At 51.8% G+C, this 15,941-nt stretch overlaps 6 protein-coding genes and 1 non-coding gene across 7 annotated transcripts; 5 read left to right on the plus strand and 2 right to left on the minus strand.

Annotated features, from left to right (window-relative positions):
* The first annotated feature begins 205 nt into the window (after nucleotides 1-205).
* BO87DRAFT_347077 (PLP-dependent transferase) lies at nucleotides 206-4,156 on the plus strand. Its single transcript, XM_025620922.1, has 6 exons — nucleotides 206-1,459; nucleotides 2,028-2,124; nucleotides 2,221-2,640; nucleotides 2,703-3,267; nucleotides 3,322-3,649; nucleotides 3,707-4,156. The coding sequence occupies exons 1-6, from the start codon at nucleotides 449-451 to the stop codon at nucleotides 4,073-4,075; spliced, it is 2,790 nt and encodes a 929-aa protein (XP_025473719.1). The 5' UTR covers nucleotides 206-448; the 3' UTR covers nucleotides 4,076-4,156.
* A 1,589-nt stretch (nucleotides 4,157-5,745) lies between these two features.
* BO87DRAFT_381449 (uncharacterized protein) lies at nucleotides 5,746-7,073 on the plus strand. Its single transcript, XM_025624534.1, has one exon. It carries the CDS (start codon nucleotides 5,966-5,968, stop codon nucleotides 6,785-6,787), a length of 822 nt encoding a protein of 273 aa, XP_025473720.1. The 5' UTR covers nucleotides 5,746-5,965; the 3' UTR covers nucleotides 6,788-7,073.
* A 356-nt stretch (nucleotides 7,074-7,429) lies between these two features.
* On the plus strand, nucleotides 7,430-8,710 carry BO87DRAFT_453040 (TauD/TfdA dioxygenase family protein; the record flags this gene model as incomplete). The annotated part of the gene is made up of 5 exons (XM_025628527.1): nucleotides 7,430-7,628; nucleotides 7,694-8,199; nucleotides 8,256-8,304; nucleotides 8,358-8,489; nucleotides 8,535-8,710. The coding sequence occupies exons 1-5, from the start codon at nucleotides 7,466-7,468 to the stop codon at nucleotides 8,708-8,710; spliced, it is 1,026 nt and encodes a 341-aa protein (XP_025473721.1). The 5' UTR covers nucleotides 7,430-7,465.
* Nucleotides 8,711-8,755: 45 nt separating this feature from the next.
* Nucleotides 8,756-10,990, minus strand: BO87DRAFT_411386 (Zn(II)2Cys6 transcription factor; the record flags this gene model as incomplete). The annotated part of the gene is made up of 4 exons (XM_025626440.1): nucleotides 8,756-9,236; nucleotides 9,292-10,189; nucleotides 10,298-10,809; nucleotides 10,986-10,990. 4 exons carry the CDS (start codon nucleotides 10,988-10,990, stop codon nucleotides 8,756-8,758), a joined length of 1,896 nt encoding a protein of 631 aa, XP_025473722.1.
* Nucleotides 10,991-11,344: 354 nt separating this feature from the next.
* On the plus strand, nucleotides 11,345-11,458 carry BO87DRAFT_t283. Its single transcript has one exon. It is a non-coding gene; the product is annotated as a tRNA-Leu (tRNA).
* A 467-nt stretch (nucleotides 11,459-11,925) lies between these two features.
* On the plus strand, nucleotides 11,926-13,528 carry BO87DRAFT_381450 (alpha/beta hydrolase). Its single transcript, XM_025624535.1, has 4 exons — nucleotides 11,926-12,146; nucleotides 12,200-12,338; nucleotides 12,404-12,512; nucleotides 12,563-13,528. The coding sequence occupies exons 1-4, from the start codon at nucleotides 11,952-11,954 to the stop codon at nucleotides 13,407-13,409; spliced, it is 1,290 nt and encodes a 429-aa protein (XP_025473723.1). The 5' UTR covers nucleotides 11,926-11,951; the 3' UTR covers nucleotides 13,410-13,528.
* Nucleotides 13,529-14,584: 1,056 nt separating this feature from the next.
* BO87DRAFT_453046 (TolB family protein) lies at nucleotides 14,585-15,462 on the minus strand (the record flags this gene model as incomplete). Its single annotated transcript, XM_025628528.1, has 1 exon — nucleotides 14,585-15,462. A coding segment is annotated over one exon (705 nt), but the record flags the coding sequence as incomplete, so codon positions are not given.
* Between the last annotated feature and the right edge of the window lie 479 nt (nucleotides 15,463-15,941).

Below are 15,941 nucleotides of genomic sequence, written 5' to 3' on the forward strand. Positions count from 1 at the left end.
ATTCGGTCGATCAGTAAGCCCAGAACCCGGCGTTGCCGGCCACTTGATCTTGGGATTTGATAGAATTATACGAGGAATTGTACGGGATCTGGTGAGGGTTATGGTGACCATAACCCCAATAGAGAGCTTAGACAGGCTTCACCATCATCGCCACCAACAATCTATCTAGCGTACATCTATCTGGTTATCTAGCTGTCACAGATAAGTTTAGAATCGGCCCACCTAGTGGATCCGACCATTTTTTTTCTCTTTGTCAGATTCTGGCTTCATCCTGACATGACTCACATTCCCGAACCATTCCCGAGCGGAAATGACATCCATTTCCCCTCACACATTTTCTCCTCATAAAGCTTCCCTCCCAAAACTCAATTCCTGAATTTTTCTTTTTCCTTCTTTTCTTCTTACATCTCCATATATCCAATAAAACCTTCAACAGGGTTGACACACAATGATCGTCAAACTCACCCAACCATACAGCTTCCTGGATGACTACAGCGAGGGTGCTCATCCACGCCTACTGCAGTCCCTCCTGCTCACCAACGCCACACAACAAACCGGATACGGCACCGATGAATACACACACGAAGCTCGTCAATTAATTTACTCTCAAATACAAGCCACCGACGATGAAGTCGCCATTCACTTTGTCCCCAGTGGAACGGCCGCAAATCTCATCTCTATTGCCAGCTGTCTGCGGCCGTATGAAGCCGTGCTGGCTGTAGAAACCGGACACATTCTGGACAAAGAAGCCGGAGCCATCGAAGCCACCGGCCACAAAGTCATCCCCGTGCCTGGGGTCCGGGGCAAAATGACCCCCGAGAATCTCGAACGGGTCTTGGATCGCAATACCTTCTTCCCGCACATGGCCAAGCCGCGGCTGGTGTACATCTCCAATGCGACGGAGGTGGGCACGATTTACACGCGGAGTGAGCTGCGGCGGCTGTCGGAGACGTGTCGACGGCGGGATTTACTGCTGCATGTGGACGGAGCGCGATTGGGGGTGGCGCTGAGCGCCGAGATGAATGATCTCACCCTGCGCGATATGGTCGATTACACGGACATCTTCTGGATCGGTGGCACGAAGATGGGCGCCTTGCTGGGCGAGGCGGTCGTGGTGCGCAGAAGTCTGGCCGAAGGGTTTGAATTTAATATCAAGCAGCGCGGAGCCTTGCTGGGCAAGTCTCGCGTCATGGGTGTGCAGTTTGCCGAGTTGTTTCGGGATGGATTGTATTTTGAGCTGGCCAGACATGCCAATGCCATGGCACGGCGCATTTCGGCGCAGTTTGAGCGCATGGGATGGGAGCTGGCGGCCGACACAGAAACCAACCAGGTATTTGTCGTGGTACCGGATGCGATGCTGCATTGGCTGGCGGAGCGCATTCGGTTCTACGAGTGGGACAAGCGTGAAACTGGCACGGTGATTCGCATTGTGACAGCTTGGGCTACGGATGAGATGGCGGTGGATAAACTGTGTCAGTGGCTGCAGGCAATCCATCAGGCATAGTTGGGTTTGCTTCAATCTTAATGTCATGATAATAATACCCGAGCTATCTAATAGAGAGACAGAGACAGTGACAGACAGAGTTTAATATGATGAACTAATGAGATCTCCATGAGTCAATCGGAAGATTAGAATGGAACCCTAATTAAAAATAAACAGGGAGAGACAAAACAGCCGGGCCAGACTGTTGGAGAAATTACTTGATGGAATCCACTTGCTGCAATGTCCGTGACAAAGAATAGGGCATTTCCCCTCATTATTCCCGATCTCCCTTCCGTTATTCCCGACTGTCGGAAATATAATCTTGATACCCTCACGTGCCCCTCACACAATTCCCGCCTCTCAATTCTGGCCAATTCCATCTCAATTTATTCCCGCGTCGGCTTTGAGGTGATTGCAACAATGCGCCTGTCCATTTCCTGCGACAGCTGTCGGTAAGCTAAGCTCCCTCGCTTCCATTCCATTCCATTCCAACCCATCCTGTCCAATCACTTTTATCAATTGCTCACTTACTAGACAATCCAAGGTCAAGTGCATCCACGATGGCCATCCTCCCTGCCGTCGCTGCCACCGCCTCAATCGCGATACTTGCATCCTGACCGATCCGCGCTCTTCCGGTGTGCGTACGCCCCGAACCCCTCGCAGAGCCAGCATCAGAAGAACCGGTTCAGGTTCAGGTTCAGCATCAGGGATAGTAACAGGGACAAAAACAGCGACAGACACAACGAGGACCACCGCGACCACTCCCACTGCCAGCTCGCCCGCTCCTACGCCCACTCCTTCTCACTCCGCTAACCCCATCACTGCTATCGCCCCGGCCACTCTCATCGCAGCATGCGACATCTATCGCAAGAAATTCCCCGTCGTCAACTTCCTCCACTATCCCTCGCTGATCGCCGATCTCTCCCACAATGCCTCCGCGGTTGAACCCGTTTTTCTTTCAGCTCTACTTTCTCTATGCGCCCGCTTCATGCCCGACGCCGCCCTGGCTGCTCCTGAAACCTACGCTGAGTATGCGCGCTCTCAGCTCGCCCATCGCGCCTTCGAAGCTCCCTCCCTCTATCTTGCACAATCCCTTGTCATGATCTCGCTGTATGAATGGGGGTCTGGTCGGCCTTATCGCGCATGGATGTGCAGCGGTACTGTTCCACTCAACTTACCCCTTTAGCCCGACCATCACTAACACAATGGGCGGATCCAGGCATGGCCACCTACATGATCCAATCTCTCCTCAAGACCGCCGATGACACCATGGAACAACAACCCCTTCTCGACCTGCCCGCTCATCGCATCACCTACGAACAGCTGGTCCGCACCTACTGGTGCTGCTTCGCGCAGGACTGCGAGCTCAGCTCCGGCGCCCGCCAACACTTTGCCCTCTCCTTCCGCCAGATCTCCGTGCCCCTCCCCATCAGCGATTCCGATTTCACCTTTGGGAAAGCCACGCCGCGCTTAATGCCGGCGGACATGAACCGCTCATCCTCTCTGGCACTGAATTTATCCATCGATCGAGGATTGACTATCGTCACACGGGGGTTTGACATATTCGTTCGCATACTGAGATTCGCCAATGAGAGCCGTCGCGGTCGGGCGCAAGGATCGGCAGGGTTGTCCCTTCGCGCGTGGGAGATGCTCAAAGCCGAGCTGGACGAGTGGAGGGGGCTTCAGGATGCAACGGTGCGGTATCCCGAGACCAATGCGCAGGCGCATGTGGCCTTGGGGTCGGGGGAGTTGTTCGCCTATATCAACCTGGTGTATTTTATGAGGTGTGTTTATTTGACCGTCCCGATGTTTGATGTGATCATTACTGACAACGATAGTATTCTGTTCCTTTACCGCGACCGCTTCCTCTCCACCCCCAAATCATTCATCGACCATCACGATCCCGCCGACGACGAAGCCATTGACCACCTCTTCGCGACAGCCCAGCACATCGGCGCTATACTCGCTGCTCTCGAGGCCTGCGCTACTCCTGTCATTACCCCTTACGCAGGGTTCAGCGTCTTCGTCGCCGCCCATATTAACATGTACGGGACTGTCTGTCCGGGCCGGTACCCGGGGGGTCTGGCGCGCGCGCAGGAAGAGAAGAAGATGAATTTAGAGTATCTGGAGCGACTGTGTCGGTTCTGGGACGTGGGAACGAGCTGGGTACGACCACCCCCACACCTTCCATCCAATTTCCGTTGAAAGACTAACAGGTGATAGTGGTGCACTCTCCAAGAAGCCAACCGGTTCTATGAAACTGCCCGAACCACCGCCCAAGGCCCTACTGGCGTTTCCCGTCCGGAGCATCTCACCCTAGCTGGCACCCTCGATGAATACGGCGATATTCGTGTCTCGCGACCTGAAACAGCGCCTGCTTCACGACGGCGCCCGGGGGTATCTTCGGAGGGAGTTGGAGTGCGACGCATGTCGGTGGCCGAGCTGACAGCGCCAGGTGGTAGTGGAAGTAGCGGTGGTAGTGGTGAATGGGCAGATGTGGAGGCGGAGATGTGGCAGTGGCCGTTCCTCGATGAGAATTGGTCGCTGGGATTCGACACGGGGTTCGAGTCGGCGTGGCCGGGGTTGAGCTGATGGCAGCGGAGTTGGCCTGTATGAGTAATGAATGTATGAGTGATGATCACAAGTATAACTAATGAAATCAATCACAATCGGAAACTGTTCTAGTATCATGGCCATCACAGCGCATTCATAGTTAGTGATAGGTTTACGTTCAGTATTGGACCCGCGGAGGATTTTGTTTGATCAAGATTTCAGTGATAATCCAATAGGAGAAAAACCATCAACAGGATCAATTAACCTGCACTGATGCCTCCAAACAACCATCCACTGCGACATCTTCGTTTCAAACTCTTCGGGATGCGGTACACTAGGCGCAAACATTGCGACCTCGGTCGGCATACCAGCAGCTAGAGCACAGGCCCCCAAGTCGGTACTAGTATCAAATTTATTAGTGGTCCGGTCGCCAGGACGGTGCTAGTTGCTGATGTGAGTGCGCCACACGCAACTTCTCTTTTTTTTCGGAAGTATTAGGACGCATATGATATGTCTCAGATGTTCGGAGACATCAACCACCGAGAACATACTTTGTACATCACTGTAATCAAAGGAAGCACAGCAAAGGAGGTCCTGGCAGGTGGCCCCGAAATCTCCAACTGCGAAATGCAGTTTCAGTCGAATACTGCTAATAATATATATCCTCTCCCCTGCAGGTCAAGTCCGAGCAGGCGCATACGTGGCTCACATAAATTCTGGAATACAGCATTAAGCCCATCGGCGAATACTTCTAATTGCGTCTACCGTTGTGAGCGGGGCACATTCAATCAGCATTTTAACTAAGTATTTAGTTTTTTCTAAGTTTTTGCTCCATCGGGGAATAAAGGCTGTGACGGTAAAGGAGAAAATTGCGTGGAATCTAGAAAACGCGGTAGAAAAACACTAGCATCATCTTAAGGTTAAGCCGGGAATTGATTTATTGCCAGAACGCGTCGATCTTTGGCGCACACAGAATATGGGCTAGTAAGTGGAGATGAGACGGACAAACCACGTAAGATGGTGCGTGAATGCATCATCACACACCTTTTCAGTCCATTGCGACAACGGCATTAAACCTGAAGGAGTTGAATCCGTGGAGTGACTACCGTAAGTAGCGTGGCGCAGATATCGACTCTGTTCAGAGTTAGGTTTCACTCTGCTATTCTTGTGCTTCGAGATGGCCTGTTCGGCGTGGCTGGGTTTCCGTGGGTGGTCCATTCCCAAGGCGCTCACCAGTTCGACGATCGGCCGTTGCATTTGCCCAGCCCTCTGTTGGGGAGAGCGAAGCTTTTAGCGGGGAATACGCCTCGGTTGGAACCAGATTTGGTGTGCTTGGGCTAAATTCTTTTCCTCACGATGTGGTGCAGTGGAGTCAGGGTGGAAAAAGGGATGTGGTGAGGGTTCATGTTGTGGATATTGGTGACTCTTTGCTCCCTGTGATCGCGAAGGGAGTAATCCCAGCTGGGGTTGAAAAGGATACCTCATCCTCTACTGGAAATGAACAAGATAAAGCCGGTGCCATCGCAATCCATCGCTAGAAACTAATGACAAGAAACGAACAAGCAATGGGTGGACCAAAGCCGCGTGGCCGCTGAGTGGCCGACGGCCCACTCCGGATCCCCGAAGCCAATCACCGAGTCAATCGCTATAAAAATAACCTGCGAAAGCCTCAGCCCTAGTTGAGGCACGTTATGGAGTACGACGACTGCCAGCAAGATTGGCCTGGCAGAGATTTCGGCTCTCTCGCCCATCATCTCGCTCGTCATTCATATTTGAGGGCCTGTCGGTAGTTCTGTTCCGATGGGCCCTACAATCCCTTCTCTTCCCTGATTTCCTCTTCTTCCTCCTAGCCCTCCTCTTCTTTCATCATTCTAACTACTTCTACCCGACTTGGCTGCTGCCTATATCCGACCCCTCCCTTAGTCCAACATGCAACTCCATTATCTGCTGGCGCTCAGCGCCCTATCATCCGCTGCTTTTGCGCACGCGGACCCCGCGGCTGGAGTTTTTTCGCTGTCACCGCAAACCGAAGCGCCGGTCGCTCAACCAACATCCATCGTTGATCAATACCTCAAGCCCAAGCGGTATAACCGTTCTTTGAACTTCCAGAAGAGGGCGACTACTACCGATGATACCACCACCACTGCGGACTCCACTACATCCACTTCGTCCAGCACTACCGAAGCCACCACCACCTCCGACACCTCGACGACCAGTGCGACGACGACTGCAACCACTGCCACGAGCACCAGCTCCAGCAGCAGCACCACCACCACTTCATCCTCATCCTCTCAATCCACCACCAGTGCTACCTCGACCACTCAAAGCACGACGACTACCTCGACGACCACTAGCACCACCACCTCCGCTACGAGCACCGTCTCCGCCGCGCAGAAGGAGCACAACCACCGTGGCGAGATCGCCGCCATCGTGACCTTCAGTATCCTCATCTTTATCTTCCTCGCCCTCACCTTCTTCCTCTGCTTCCGCGAGAAGGCCAAGACCAACCGTCTGGCCAAGAAGGCCGACGCGGGAGCCGATTACTCCATGGTGCCGCTGGCCGATGGCCGGCCCCAGAGCGAGGCCAAGTTTGACCGCGCCTCTATGATGTTCGCCTCCAACTCGCAACTCAACCTGGATCAGATGGCGAGGAGGCCTACCTCCATGGCGGCTAGTGAGACTCTGAGTGTGCCGATGAACCGCACGGCGCCGGGGACGCCTTCGGATGAGCATCGGGCGAATATGGTTTAAGTGCGAGTATAGTTGGGGGTGTGTATGAGTTTGGTCTGATACCCGGGAGAATGTTCGACATGATTGCAGCATGACATTACCGATCGGAGTCGCCATCGATGAGGATGATGGATTTTTTTTTCTTGGTATCTTATTTGTTCTTCTTCTTTGTGTATATTGGATGTTTTGTTCTTCAGCGATTTGAGCCTTCTGTATGATCGTTTGTGGAGCTTTGAGATATCAGATGCATATGCATAGCGTTGTGGAGATCCGTCCATTGCAGACTGTTAGTAATTTGTAATACCCGCATACTTCTGAGCTTAGCCTACAGCTGCTGTGCAAATTATACAAGCCGTCTTTTAGCATAAACTGAAACAAGATACAACAGGGTTGGAGGTATTATCTTGATTCGTCGCCGACCACACAACCATTGTCCGAACCATACCCATCTAAACAGACTTGTGCATTCACGAATCTCATTAACCCTGATGATACCATCTAAGCCTAGTGAAACCATCCTTCCCACCCATAACGCAATCGGCGATATCTCCAGATCCCAGCACCCTCCTAACGCCGAAAGCCGATCTATACACCACACCCGGCTGAACATAAATATCGATATCTGCCACTTACAAACATATACTACAAACCACTAATCATATTGCAAATAATTACAAAGATACACAATTACATACTACCATGCCCCAGCGAATGCACTCCACCGGCTCCCTTGACGCCTTCAACCCCATCCTAGTCACCCCCGTCATCGGCACCGAATTCCCCAAAGACAGCTGCAACATTTTCGACGACATTCTCAATGCCCCCAATGCTGAGCAGCGTATTCGTGACCTTGCCGTACTCGGTACATCCCATCCCATCCCATCCCACCTACCTACCTCCCAACCCCAGTACTCACAACTACCACAGTAGCAGAAAGAGGCGTCGTCTTCTTCCGCTCCCAGCACAACCTAACCAACGACCTCCAAAAACAGCTCATCCTCCAAATGGGCCACCTCACCACCCGACCCGCCACCCACGGCCTACATATCCACCCCGTAACCAACGACTCCCGGGAATTCGGCGACCCCGACCCCGAAATCAGCACGATCAACTCCGAAGGACGGAAGAAACTCTACAAGGGCTCGGATTATACCCGTATGGCGGCGGTCTGGCATAGTGATATTGCGTTTGAGAAGGCACCGGCGGATTTCTCCAGTCTTAGGTTGACGCAGTTGCCTGTTACCGGGGGTGATACGTTGTGGGCTTCCGGGTATGAGGTTTATGATCGGATAAGTAAGCCCTATAGGGGGTTCTTGGAGGGGTTGAGTGCTACCCATGTTGGGGAGGGGTTTAAGAGGATGGGGGTTAAAGTTTATAAGGGGGAGAGGGGCGCGCCGGTTAATGTGGGGGATGAGTTGGAGGCCGTGCATCCGGTAGGACCCTTTCTGGAATCGCTGGGGTATGAGGGGGCTGCTGATTGTTGGGATAGGTTGTTAGGACGAATCCGATTACGGGATGGAAGTCGGTCTTCCCGATTGGTATGTTTATGGTGTTGGTGTAGTGGGTGTGAGGACATGTGCTGATGAAATAGGGGCCTTTCCGAGCAAGATCAATGAGTTGAATCGGAGGGAGAGTGCGAATATGCTGCAATACTTTCATGATCTGATTACCTACGGTCATGATCTGCAGGTGCGGTTCAAGTGGAATGAGCCGAATGACATTGGTATGTTAGATCCTCCTTGGACTCATGCAGATACTGACGATATAGCCATCTGGGATAATCGCAGCGTGTTCCATACGGCCACTGGTGATCACGAGGGTTTTGGGCCTAGAAGTGGCAATCGCGCTGTTGGTGTGGGTGAGGTGCCTTACTTTGATCCTGAGAGTAAGTCGAGGAGGGAGGATCTGGGGATTGAAGATACGCTGTCTCCGGCTCATTTGTAGTTATTTTCATTACTATGTCGGGATTAGGTATCTTTTAGTTACTGTCTACTCCGGGGTAAACCAGTTTAGCCCATCAGACATGTCCATGCTTAACAGGTCGTTTGACCATATCTCCGGGAACATGTCGCTGAATGTATGCCAGATGTCGGGTGTGTCTCCTGCCGCAGATCCCTGCCCATATGGATCGTGTCCGGTTAACCCTCCCATAGGGGGCAACGGATACTGAAAGTCGAGCCATCTAGCTGAGAAATGAGAGTTCCCAGTCGTCACATCGGTCTGTGCGCTCACACTCTCAGAATGTGGTGTGGGAATAACGTCCTCGGTATGGGAATCACTTGGCATAGGATCGGCCTTTGCCGCATCATTGACATATTCCATCACGCGGTTGATGATCATCTCCAGCCCGTCTCGGTACTTCTTCAGACTAGGATTTCTCTCCGCCATAACGAACAGCGCAGAAGAACAGGCTCTCAGATCATTCGACACGGCTACTGTCCACAGTTGAGGGGCTCGGAAGAGGCAAAGGCTAGCTATCTCGTTAGTTCTGGTTCTATTGTATTGGAAGAAAGGGAACTGCTCACCAAATAGTCAACCCAGCCATATACAGCGAGTTAACTAGGAGAAAGGAGTACCCAGATGAATCGCGCTGTCGCAGCCGCTTGAAACACTGACACATCTGCCCTGACGCGTACAAGCATTTTTCAATCAGGGGATCCCCCCGCGGTAAGACTCCCACGAATCGCTGAATGAGCATCCGAATGGCGTTGTTCCAGTGCATATGGACAAAATCGTCTTCTTCCGGTGCCATTGCCGGCAGCGATATTTCGAAATCCTCCAACGCAGCAAGCAGCGGAGCTGTCTCCGGGACTAGCGTTGCGATGTTCTTATCAGTCCGATAAACCCGGGTATGAATCTGTGACATGATGCGTTGCAACTGCGCTAAAGCAATAAATCTCCGAAGCTTCCTTCCACGCGCCGGCTCACGCGGAGCCACTGAGCCGTGCAAAGCCTGCTCAACCAGCTCGTCGCTGGTACACGAATCATCCAGATCCGCTGGAGCATGGACATCAATATCCTCCTCGGGAACACTGAACGGCCGTCCCAAAGACCAGGCCACATATCGCTCAACCAGGTAGACAGACCAGAACAATCGCCGGCGCATCTGCCCTTCATACGGTCGCATCTTCTGATACTGAGATTCGCGGTGTAACCTTAGATCAATACAGATGCGCATGGCTAGACCTATCAGATACCATACTCTCGTGGCAGACGATGTTCGCATGTGATAGAGGACGAGTAACATGAGTGCTTCGATGTTCATGTAGGACTGCGATTCCCCGAGGACAGATTTTAGCTGTAGTGCCATGGCTACAAAGGCGCTCGGGGGCGTGGAGTCGTAGGTCTCGGTCATCTGTAGAATAGCTGCGCCAATGGCGTATACCATGAATAGTTTGAACCGTGCAGCCTCGCTCATCTGATCTGACGGGGACTTTCGTACGGTCGCATGCAATTGCATCAGTTCCGCACAATCCAGAAACGGGAGACGGGTATGCATGTCTTTGAAATAGGCATTCAGGAGGCGCAGACCAACAGCCTCGCTCGGTAATGCGGTGCTGGCTGCGGTTCTCTCGCAATCCGGCGGAGGTTGGTGGTGACCACCATTGATGGGAATGGACCTCAGCCAGACGGTGTTTTGCACCAGACGGCCCAGATCTTCTGCGATGGACATTCCTGACGAGGGTCCTAGGTAAGCCAGGTTGTCGCTCCCCTCCTGGCTCATTGCCATCATTGAGACCACTCCAGCTCGGGAGTCATGGGGTTGTAGTTTTGCGCCCGTTGACAGCGGTTCTGCTGGCGCCTCTTCATCCGGGGGAATCTGTTCCAGTGCAGCGGATAGTTGCGCTTCGAGCACTTCGATGCGACGCACCAATGCCCCTTTGGACATGGCATGGTGCCAGGAGGGAACGGACTCGGATCGCAGACAGGGCTGTTTGGCGGATTCGCAGCCGGTACAGGTCGGATAACCGACGCATCGCTGCTTGCGTCGGTGGCAGCGTTTACATGACTTGGGGATACGTTTGCGAATTCTTCCTTCAGCGCTCATGACGGATGTGAAGCTTGCAGTTTAAGAATTGAACACGGGGAACAGGGGAGGATCGGCCATCCCTGGTGTTTCCCCGCATCTTGAAATGATAGATTCCTCTGCCGAGGCGCCAATTCAAGTAGTTACCGGGCTGGGCGTGGCGGTGATGAGGCGATGGTTCCGCCAACGCACGCCATCGCATTGGTGACGGTTTACTGGCCAACCATCTTGAAGCATTTGACCCGGTCGGAGAGGTTACCGACAGGCAGTCAACGTGAGGTTAGAGACTGAGACTGAATATATCCGCGGATAGCAGATCACTGGCAGTGTAGTAGCAGACTCTTCATCACCACCCACAATTTTGGGGTCAATATATTCGCCAGAGAAAAGCCAAATAGATGATACTGGGTTAAGCTCTAGGTAAATACCTATACTTGTTTTCCATTGAAGGAAAATAGGGCAGTCGCAGGCCACACGTGCATCAATGTGTCAAGTCCGGGTCAAATCTGTTGTCAACATGTACGCAAAGCTTCGGCCAATATCCCATCCAAGGCAAGATGGCCGAGTGGTCTAAGGCGCTGCACTCAAGTGAATCTCACTTGTCCAACTCAGTTGGATGTATTGCAGTCTCGAAAGAGGCGTGGGTTCGAGTCCCACTCTTGTCATATCTTTTTTTCCCTTTTCTCTTTTTTGTTGTGGTCGCTCGGGAAGATAATGCATTGTTTTGAAGGCGATTAAAAATAGTCACAACAACAATGCCTTTGAGACAAGTTCGCATCTCCCTCTCTTCCACAACAAGTATTACCCCGATTTGTCCACTGTCCCTCCCGTGGCAGCCCTTATCGGGATGACTGTGTGACGGTGTATCTTTCAAGTGTACTACACAGCCAACTCCCCACATCAAGGATCGATCACAACACCATCAAGATTTTAATAGTGACCATATTTTTACAACAAGAGTCCAGTACGCCTTGAATCCAACTGTCAACTTGACTGAGTGGATTACTGGCCAGCTTCGAGATCCGGGGGGAAGTGGGCCGCCCGACCCAGACTTGCCGTCTCACTCAGCTCAACTACATCAGCTACTTCCCCCCGCCTTCATCATCATCGGCTTATTTCCTCCTTCCATAAACCTCTCCCTTACTGTGATTTATAATAATGTCGACCGCGAAGTTCAGAGTCACCGAGCACATCATCCCCGCGTGCTATGTTCGGGAGTATGCGGGCAGTACCGTGGACCAAGAAGATGTCCTGCATCTCCACATCAAGCAATACACGCCTCGCCATCTACCCAATCCCGTCCCAGCTGATGCCGTCACCATCATTGCAGTTCATGCTGTGGGCTTACCCAAAGTAGGTGTCTTTCCTTTCAATGCTATGGATGGAGGTGATCTGATCAGGAATAGGAGCTCTACGAGCCACTCTGGGACGAGCTTCTCGCTCGATCCGCTCATTCCAACTTCCACATCCGCGGTATCTGGATAGCAGACGTTGCCAACATGGGCATGAGTGGAGTACTCAACGAAGATAAACTCAGCATGGACTGTGCGTGACTGTGGCCCTACCTTGCCTTGATTCCATAGCACGCTTCTAAAATGGTCATGTTCTAGGCTCATGGATGGACCATCCCCGCGACCTGCTCCTGATGATCAACCACTTCCGCGACCGGATGCCCCGACCGCTTGTAGGAGTAGGCCACAGCTTCGGAGGTACCATTATGTGCGTATCCACCCACTACCCTAGATGGATGGTTGCTGATCACTCCCAAGTACGAATCTGGCGCTGATGCACCCCCGTCTACTAACTTCGGTTATCCTCTTCGATCCGGTAATTCAACGATTGCCGCCCAAGATGGGCTTTGGCGCTGATCCCCCCGGTCCTGTCAACTTTGCCTTGTGGCGTGATGACGTCTGGCCAGATAGAGCCGCTGCTGCTGCAGGTTACAAAAAGATGTTCAAAAAATGGGATCCCCGTTGTCTCGAACTAATGGTACAGTATGGGTTCCGGGATCTGCCCACGGCCCTGCATCCCGACCTGCCCGACAATGCAGACGCTGCCGACCCCCCTGTCACACTGACCACGACCAAGTATCATGATGTGCTGGGCCAAATCCGGGAACGCTTCCACGCTGGAATGACAGATGGTCAGGCTCAGTTGGATCGCTCAACCCATGCGGATGTGGACCCCTCTGTTGCTGTCCTTCCAGTGTATCGCCCTGAACCACCCAGTACATTTCATAAGTTGCCATCATTACGACCGTCGGCCCTCTTCTTGCTGGGCGAAGCGAGTTATTTGAATCTCAAGGACCTCCGGGAAGGAATCAAGAGCTGTGGTCAAGGGGTCGGCGGCAGCGGTGGGAAAGACAAGGTCAAGGAGGTTACTCTACCCAAACAAGGCCACTTCTTCGCCTTTGAGGTGGTGGGAGAGACAGCCGGCCATTGTGCCAGCTGGTTAGATGAGGTTATGCGCGGATACCGCGACACTGAGCGGGAGTGGAAGGAAAAGAGACAGAAGATGGCTAAACGCGATCATTTGGTGCTGAATGATAAATGGCGCAGGGTGATCAAGTCGCCCAGTTCATTCCGCGCGGCCAAGTCACGGAAAACCAAACTATGAAATTTTTAATAGTTGTCGCACTATTACAATTTGCATTAATCGGTTGCATAATAAGCAATGGCAGGGGAACAGTACCACGGCACTGAGGATCAATGACGATGACACTATATAGAGTTAACAAAGCATAGTGATTTAAACTCTCAGAAGATCAATTTAGAGCATGAGAGCAGATGTGTCATATCAACTGCAATACCCACTTTGTGGGGAAAGGACCTGTGCGGATGTAACATTGCGGGGAGATAATTGCAACGTCATGGCATGGGCCTGGGTTGCTTACTTAAAATATGACGGCATCATAGAATCGACTACACAAGTAGTGTTGTTTGTTAGGGCTTGATGTACACGTTGGACGGTGTGATATTTTACACTGCATGAGACGAATATTTCTCCTCAGGATCCCAATTAATGCTATTACGGGTGTATGTCTCCTATAATTTATACAATATTCATTTCGCCTAATATATACTGGGTGACTGTGTTCCGAGCAATGTCTCAAACGAATCCAAATAGTCCGAATGATGTAAAGTCGCTCCAACAGCAACTCTAACTGCCCAAGTCTTCGTCATTGCTTTATCAGAGCTTGATATAAATAATCGTGGGAACCTAGTGAAAGATTCTGAACTAATCTTCCTTGACATTTAATCATTTATTTGCCTTAAATCATAGTATTGTCTACACATAGATAATTATAAGAACCATGCAGATCACAACTATCATCGCACTTCTCGCGGCCAAGTATGCTCCCTAACTGTCGCACCTACATCGATCTATTGACTGATTATCTATAGCCTTGCGGTCGTACAAGGCTGTAAGTGCTGGTCCGGAGATACCGTGGACCTGGTTTCGAGCCAGGACTGTTTGTTCCACTGAATGTTGGAACAGTGATGAAGGCAGTGTGAGTTGTATGATCATATATAACTGTATGATACTGACAAAACACTAGTGTGATTCCGACTGCCTTGGGGACGACGTGTGGGATTATGCCATATGTTGTGCGGCGGAAGAAGAATGCAGTGATTGCGAATATGGCTGTCATTGATAGGGATATGGGAGTACTTGGCATGAAATAAGCTGGATGAATGGATCGCAATCATCCATTGCAGAAAGGTCCTATGCTTGGAACAGACTATGGATTTTAGTTCCTATAACAGGTCCTATAATAAAATAAAGCTCTCATTCCATCCTCCCCAACATGCTATAATCACAACCACCCTTGTAAAGACTATCATACACCCAGCAGCCTCACCAACTAAAGCACCTCCCTCGGCAAAAACAACGGGATCGAATCTTCCCACATCGAGTTCGTCATCAACTTCTTATTCCCCCCGTCCTTATCCATAATCATAATCTATCCATACGGCTGAAAGGTATCATCATACAAGGCACACTCGTACCGGAACCCATACATTCCCGTCGACCACATAATACGTCCACCCAGTGACCACACTGCATGTGCATCATTAGCACCACTGCTCGTCAACACGCGCAGATCTGTCCCATCCTGTCGAATTGTGCACACATCGTAATTGTACGTGCTAGTCTTGCGCGTGAACAGGATGAGCTCTCCATCGGGAGAGAACTGGGGTAGATTATCCCATTCAGTCGTCAGCACAGTTGTATTCCGCGTCTCGAGATCCAGTACCCGCAACCCGATCTCGCTGGCGTTGCCGTATGTCGCGGTGTCGGCTCCCCACACCCGATACACTACTTTCTTGCCGTCCGGTGAGAAGCTCGGGAATCCATTGTTCAGAGCCCCGTCCTCGGTGATGGAGTAGCTGCTGTTCACGAGTACTTCCGAGTAGCTCCCGTTAGCGGTAGCACGCACGATCCATCCACCGGAGGCTTCTCGAGTCTCGAACCAGAATCCCACGCCGAAGACAAGCCACTCACCGCATGGGGACCAGCTGGGCTGGTAGGCGCTCAGACCTGTGGTTTCATCGTCGCTGACGAAGTCTGCCGTGCTGGGGTCGTAGACGAGTTGCAGGTCAGAACCAGTCGTGTTCAGCGTGACGATGGACGAGTTTCCCAGCTGCTTCTGTGTGGTAGCGATGCGCTCCTGGTGCGAGATCTGGCGGACACCCAGAGTATCAGACGAGTGCTGTACATCCACCTGCCAAGAGTCCAATTATTTGAGGCATGAGTAATGACGCGGCCGGAGAGTTCTCTCCGGTGTCCGTTGTCCGACGATGGTCTGCACCAGATAAGATTAAAAAGCATTGTATTCGCATCTATTGGAGCAAAAATTCAGGGCTGAACCCACAGCCCAGAGGGGCAATTCAACTAGTGACCCTTGTTTCCGGCCATAGCCAAAGTATAGGAACAGCATCGATATTCCGTTGATAGAGCCAGGCAGATGTCGTGGGTCCTGCGACGGCGGGTCCGAGAAGTCATGATTGAAGTTATAACCGTATTTACATATCACCCTTTTCTGATATGCCTCCTTCAAGCAGGAACCTCGTACTCGACGGACGAGAATCGGACAGACATAATGTGAAGGGTGTAGGAGTTCTTGGCGCCCAGTACCCTGGAGGG

The sequence above is a fragment of the Aspergillus neoniger genome (genome assembly GCF_003184625.1).
Source record: "Aspergillus neoniger CBS 115656 unplaced genomic scaffold BO87scaffold_82, whole genome shotgun sequence".
In the NCBI taxonomy this organism is placed as follows: domain Eukaryota; kingdom Fungi; phylum Ascomycota; class Eurotiomycetes; order Eurotiales; family Aspergillaceae; genus Aspergillus; species Aspergillus neoniger.